Here is a 6908-nt window from a genome sequence, read left to right as displayed (position 1 = left end):
GTAAAAAGGGTCAAACACATTAAAACATTGGGAGTTTGAACTTTCAAGCAGAGGCAATGATGCAGGTTACTTTTTACAGAGTTATCTGCTCAGACACTACCTGTACAGATATAATAAGACCAAACAGATCCTGCCTCTAAAGATTGAACTCCTTTCCAGCTCTACCATCACCAAAGAAACAAATTATTATGTATCCATTGAACATTGGTTTTTCCTTCTCTGAGCCATATGACGTCAGAGTCCGACTTTTCTTTATTTGGTGTTTTACGTCGTTTTCAACCACGATGGTTATATCGCGACGGGGGAAGGGGGGAGATGGGATAGAGCCACTTGTCAATTGTTTCTTGTTCACAAAAGCACTAATCAAAAATTTGCTCCAGGGGCTTGCAACGTAGTACAATATATGACCTTACTGGGAGAATGTAAGTTTCCAGTACAAAGGACTTAACATTTCTCACATACTGCTTGACTAAAATCTTTACAAACATTGACTATATTCTATCAATCAATCAATCAATATGAAGCTTATATTGCGTAACAAGGGTAAAAGGAGAAACAGAATCCGTTAGTCGCCTCTTACGACATGCTGGGGAGCATCGGGTAAATTCTTTCTCGTCCCAACCAATATGGGACTCCCCCTAACCCGCGGGGGGCTCAGAGTCCGACAAAAATTCATAGAGACGAAACTACAAATGAGTGTATGTTTGTTTTCGTTCAATCGTAAAAAAGGAATTCTTCTAACTAAAATGTTATTGATACATAAATGTTATTTGGATTTTTGACCAAAATACGACATTTTACACAGATCTGGAGGAACACTGACTGTCTCGATCTGTGTAAAATGGCACATTTTCTTCAAAAATACAAATAAATGATATTCTCTTCTCAGACACAAGCCTAAACCATAGACCAAATAGCCTGGACTGCCAACTCGTCACGTGACCCTTCGAGGTTACGACGCTCGACTTTCAGGGGCGCGTCGCGTCCGGTTTGAAAGGCCAGCGATTCGAAGACAGTGAAAAGAAAGCACGCTCCAGATATTTGTGACAATGGGAGGTGACAATGAACTGGATTTTCGAAAACTCCAAACTAAACTTAACAAAACTCATCGAAAAACATGTTCCATATGCACTTTTGCTGAGTTTATTTTAGCATTTTCAGAACTTACCTCGGCAACTTCGTCCATGTTTACAATCGACACCGGATATCACATCCCCCTGATTTCTGAAAGGCTTGTAAGCGTAGGTTCCTAAATGCGAGAGGCCGCTACCTCGTAATAGAGAGAAAGAGCGGACAGAGAGCTAGTTGGCGGTCCAGGATAAATTGTCTATGCCTAAACATACACCCTTTTCTTTCTACAGAACATTGGTTCCCCGAAAGATAGCCCCTCACTATCCCTACCTCTGTATACAAAATACACAAACAAAAAACTTTGCCACCCACCTGGAACTGATTTCCTGCGCTTTCTTCAGAACCTTGTTGCATTCCTCTGCAAAGGGAGGTAACTTGCCCAGCAGGTCATCCAGGTGCTGCTCGATGATTTGAAACTGTTGGCATGACAACAATGTAGACATTTTAACTGAAAAGCGAAACACTGAAATGTCTGTTTTAGCCAAAGAACGAAGAGGTATCTTATGTTTGGAGATTCTTAGGTGTTTGGCGTTATTATTTCCTTAAATTAGTGACATGCATAACCAGCAAAATTACATCATTTCCAAGCAAGATCAGCAAACGTTACAACTTAGTCATTTTTTTTTAATAAGATAGGAGTCAATAGAGATTTTATATAATATTTCTATGTTTAAAATGCATTCCCTGTCACTCCCTCAACAAAATTAAAACAATTACAACAGGCTAAGCCAGATTTAAGGATCTAGATGGGAAATTCACAAACCTTTTCTTATTCATATTTCATTTTCTGAGATTTTACTGTACTACAACTACAAGAGAAAGTCAATAGCTAAAAAAAAAAAAAAAGCAATCTCAATACCTTTTGAAAACACCACACAGAATGGAATAAAAATTCAGCCCATACCTGATACCAAAAGAAAAAAAGGACTATGGTAAAAGTGTCACTCACACAGACAAAAAAAACAACAAAATTTTTTTTTAAAAACATACATCCTGGAAGATCTCCTTGGAGCAGTTAGCGGTCTGTATGAAGGTGGTATAGTTGTGAAAAGCAAGGTCCTGCGTCTCTTCCAGGATCTGACTCTTCTCCTCCGCCAGACGGTCCGGCTCCTGGGCTGCACAAGAAATTAACACCATCTATGTTGACCAAGTTTTTTTTTAGCCGAGACCAGCTGTGCTGCAGCAGGTCACTCAGAATTGTAGTAACTGTGTAGAAACTGTGTAACAACACGCTGGAATGCAGGTGTTAGATCGACGTTACAGGAAGCGACTGAAGTTAACAGTTTGAGCAGACTGCAGATATGTGCCGAATGAGACCTAATGCAATGTAGTGACTGTGTGTACGGATCCATCTGTACCTGGTCAGATAGAGCCTTATGAGTGGGTACGGGTATATCTGTGCCCGGGAGACAATGAGTTAATAAAACAACAATCAATCAATTGATCAATCCATGGATTAGGAAATCAGTCAATGAGCGCACTCTGGTCAAACTACGAACAACAAAACGTGACATTGACAGTACTGACACTGACAACATATTTCAAAATAAGCTAATAAGCCATGATCTGCGTTTTTGTTAAAACCAGTAATAAAGAAACCATTAACCTTTCATGCATAATGGTTAACATTGAATGATATAATTACCAGCATATGAATAACATGGGCGGGACTGAAAAATGTCATGTATCCTCAACAACAACAAAAGAAACAAGTCGCGTAAGGCGAAATTACAACATTCATTTTAGTCAAGCTGTCGAACTAACACAATGAAACTGAACTCACTGCATTTTTACAGCAAGAGCGTATACTCGTAGCATCGTCAGTCCACCGCTCGATGCACAGGCAGTGAAATTGACAAGAAGAGCAGGGTAGTAGTTGCGCTGAGAAGGATAGCACGCTTTTCTTTATCTCTATTCTTTTTAACTTTCTGAGCGTGTTTTTAAGATGAAATTGTTTTTAAATCGATTTCGGAAATTTTATTTTAATAACAATTTTTATATTTTTTATTTTCAGGGCTTATTTTTAATCCGAATATAACATATTTATATGTTTTTGGAATCAGAAAATGATGAAGAATAAGATAAACGTAAATTTGGATCGTTTTAAAAAAAACATTTTTTTTTTTTACAATTTTCAGATTTTTTAATGACCAAAGTCATTAATTAATCTTTAAGCCACCAAGCTGAAATGCAATACCGAAGTCCGGCCTTCGTCGAAGATTGCTGGGCCAAAATTTCAATCAATTTGATTGAAAAATGAGGGTGTGACAGTGCCGCCTCAACTTTTACAAAAAGCCGGATATGACGTCATCAAAGGTATTTATCGAAAAAAAGAAAAAAACGTCCGGGGATATCATTCCCAGGAACTCTCATGTCAAATTTCATAAAGATCGGTCCAGTAGTTTGGTCTGAATCGCTCTACACACACACACAGACAGACAGACACACACACACACACATACACCACAACCCTCGTCTCGATTCCCCCCTCTACGTTAAAACATTTAGTCAAAACTTGACTAAATGTAAAAAGAAAAAAAAAGGCCATGATCAAATCCTGACTTCCGGCATATACAGTAAAACCTGCATCTAGCGGACCCTTATTTCGGCGGACACCTTAGCATAACGGACAATTCAAGTGAGGACGGATGTATTTTACTCTCAAAAACACATTAAAAGAGCGAACACCTCAAAGGCGCGGACGCGGACACCCTTTTTTGGTCCCGATTGGGTTCGTTACTTGTCAACAACGGACAAACCCTTGAAGCAGACAGCTTTTAGCAGACGCTGGTCCGCCATCTTGGTTCTGCAAATACAATCTCGCTGGCGATGTGAACGCGCGAGAAGCTTATTTTGTAAGCCAATGACAGCACTTGAAAGAAGTTGATTTTTGTATAGTGCACGCTCATTGGTCGATGCCGTGAACTCACAAACATTTCGGGTTTCTACTTTCTGTACTGTGATGCATCTTCGTCTCATCCTTCGTCTTCGTCTCATCATGCCAAAACGAAAATTTGTGACTTTAGAAGAGCGAGTCGATGTCATAAAGACCGTTCGAAAAGTTGCTGATGAGCTGAATTGCGGAAAAACTCAAATTTCCAACATAAAAGCAGATCGAACACAAATTCTCAGTCAGTGGGACTCCGGTACCAGATCGACGGCAACATGTGTTAAGAGAAGAAAAACAACCTATGATGAGTTGAACGAAGAACTCTTCGAGTGGTTTTCAACAGCTCGATCAAAGAATCTTCCAGTGAATGGCCCATTGCTTCAGATAAGAAACCGATTGCACCTCTCTCTCTCTCTCTGACTGATGACTCTCTCTCTCTCTCTCTCTCTCTCTCTCTCTCTCTCTCTCTCTCTCTCTCTCTCTCTCTCTCTCTCTCTCTCTCTCTCTCTCTCTCTCTCTCTCTCTCTCTCTCTCTCTCTCTCTCTCTCTCTCTCTCTCTCTCTCTCTCTCTCTCTCTCTCTCCTTCTCTCCTTTAAACAAAAACAAAAAAACAAAAAAACTTGAGGGCTTCAAAACTTTGAGTTTTAATAATCACTGTGGCAAAAAAGAATCAGTGACTGTTGGTTTTTTTTTCTCTAAAAAAAATGTTGGCGCATTCATATTCATAAGAAAGGACACCTTGCTACAAAGGACAGTGGCAAGGCTCCCCAAGAGTGTCCTTTGCTCGCAGGTTTTACTGTATACCGGAAGAATCCCACCCATGGGCATGGAATTTGTTCAAACTCACCCAGCTTCTGCACTCCATGGGAGCTCAGCTCCACCAGATACTTCACAAACTCGGGGTTATCCTGCCAGCTCTCTGCACACACAAAAAAAGAATGTTAAAAAAAAAAAATTCCATTTTCATTGCCTTAGTTTTTTTTCCCCATCGCTGGGAAATTCGGGTTGATTCCTCCCACTCCAAGTGGAAAGCCAGCAGCAAAACAGTCAAGCTTCCCAGGTGGTTTCGTATTTAGGTGTTATCAGCCACCTGCACTTATGGCAGAATGACCAAGGTCTTTTACGTGCCACAGTGGTGACCCGGGGGTGGACCATGGATACCGTCTGGGTCTGCACATAAAGTTGACCCGTGTCCATTCCGGATTCAAACCCCTGACCTTAGAATCACGAGTCAATTGCTCTACCAACTGTGCTACCCGGCCCCAGTTGCTGATAATCGCACTGGGACTAGGAGATAAAGCCAAGGGTGTTACTTATTACCGCTAGAAAGACATCATTCACGACAGGGTTTTGCACACCACATTGTGAAAGAGAAAAAGAATGACAGCGACACTCTTAGTCTTACTAACCTTTCCAAGAAATAGGTCAATGATTTGATCAGCTTCCGTTCGCTCACTTTATTTTCCAATTTCACATAAAAAAAAGTTGTGTAGCCAACGAAACTGGAATGAAAACATAATATAAACAAGCCGATTTGATCAGACGATTAGATCATAAACTGTGCGCTACCAGCAGCAAACCTTCTCACACCAGCTGACCAAACCCGGTGTAGGAATCGTCCCACCTTCTACATGGGCAATGAGTCACATAACATTCTTTATGGGGTCGTCACATTGCCCTGTCACACGACGAACGATTAGCTCCACAAGACAAATGCACTGCATAAGAGCACACGTTATTTTGGAGAAGCGGGTTCTGCTAATGTTCAAACATCGCTCTCACCCGTTCTAAAAAATAGTTTTAAGCATTAGGCCTTCCCGAGAAAGTCATTACACAGACAGTTGCATCTGATGGTTCCCGACCGGAGTACAGTCTAAAACGTCACCTTTACATTTGAGTAAGATTAAGGAACTGTTCTTCCGTAAAGTTTTGAATTGACGGAGAGATGCTGGTCCCTGCTGTCGGCCATTTTTTTCAGGTCACAGCGTGAAGGACCCAACGGCGCGTTCTAATTGGTCATCACCTACGATTGACTCGCAGAGAATAGAGCAAGTTCTATCTGCCGAAGCTACGAGAGACTAGCTTGCGAGTGACTCGTAACTCGATCTTACGATCAAATCGCTGAGTGACCGGGCAAATTGTGGGCAAATATCTTCCCGTGTGAATCTGGCTTTGGAGGCAGGCCAACAACAACAGCCGCTGCTTCAGAGTGCCCCACTCCACGACAGACCAAATACAGTGGGACGTTCTTTGTAAACACCATCGTAGAATGGAACACCATCACACAACGATTCACAGACGACACTGTCAGCCTGCCTTCCCCCAACGCCTTTTCGTCGGAAATCGGGAGGCAGGGGCTCACATCCATGAGAGGTGGCATAGGACAAATGTCCTGGACAATGCAAGAGTGATAGGACAATTGTGACCCTCCACCACGGAATGAGTCGCATGTCACCTTTGCATGATTTTCATATTTTTACATTTTTCTAACGAGTTTTTTATGCTCTATCCAGTGGTGAAAACCGTTTTAGAAAAGAGCAAAAACTGCTTGAGTTATAAGCCTGTGACTAAGGTGACCCTCACACTGTTACCAGACCAGACACTCCCCGGATTTTTATTAAGCCTAGCGCAGAGCGTCAGCTTGGAATACCGATAGGGTCTATTCGTCTGGCTACGTGCAGAACACTACACTTTCATCACAATGCAATCAGAAAATAACGCCTACTAACGAAAAAAATCACGTTCGATTAATACGTGCACTTTATGTTGCAAGTATCACCTCCCAAATTACCTGGAAAGGCATCTTTAAATATCGACGTCAAAATGTTCTCGTCTTCCACGTCTATCTCCGCCATTTTGGATACAATAGCCTATTTGTAACTCGTAA

General features: G+C 41.4%; 1 protein-coding gene and 1 long non-coding RNA gene across 2 annotated transcripts in view; one reads left to right on the top strand and one right to left on the bottom strand.

Annotated features, from left to right (window-relative positions):
• Positions 1-6902, bottom strand: part of LOC138973658 (conserved oligomeric Golgi complex subunit 8-like) — a 24636-nt gene extending 17734 nt beyond the window's left edge. Inside the window, exons 1-4 of the mRNA XM_070346388.1 lie at positions 6813-6902; positions 4869-4940; positions 2122-2246; positions 1444-1547 (exon numbers count right to left, since the gene is read on the bottom strand). Coding sequence (XP_070202489.1) covers positions 1444-1547; positions 2122-2246; positions 4869-4940; positions 6813-6876 — 365 coding nt within the window. The 5' untranslated portion in view covers positions 6877-6902. The remainder of the gene's footprint in view (positions 1-1443; positions 1548-2121; positions 2247-4868; positions 4941-6812) is intronic.
• The window catches only part of LOC138973686 (uncharacterized), a 188836-nt gene that overhangs the window by 138636 nt on the left and 43292 nt on the right, over positions 1-6908 (top strand). The gene's annotated exons all lie outside the window — the stretch shown is intronic.

The sequence above is a fragment of the Littorina saxatilis genome, linkage group LG8, assembly GCF_037325665.1.
Source record: "Littorina saxatilis isolate snail1 linkage group LG8, US_GU_Lsax_2.0, whole genome shotgun sequence".
Taxonomy (NCBI): domain Eukaryota; kingdom Metazoa; phylum Mollusca; class Gastropoda; order Littorinimorpha; family Littorinidae; genus Littorina; species Littorina saxatilis.
Note: the sequence above shows the minus strand (reverse complement) of the source record. Positions and strands in the feature narration are given on the sequence as shown.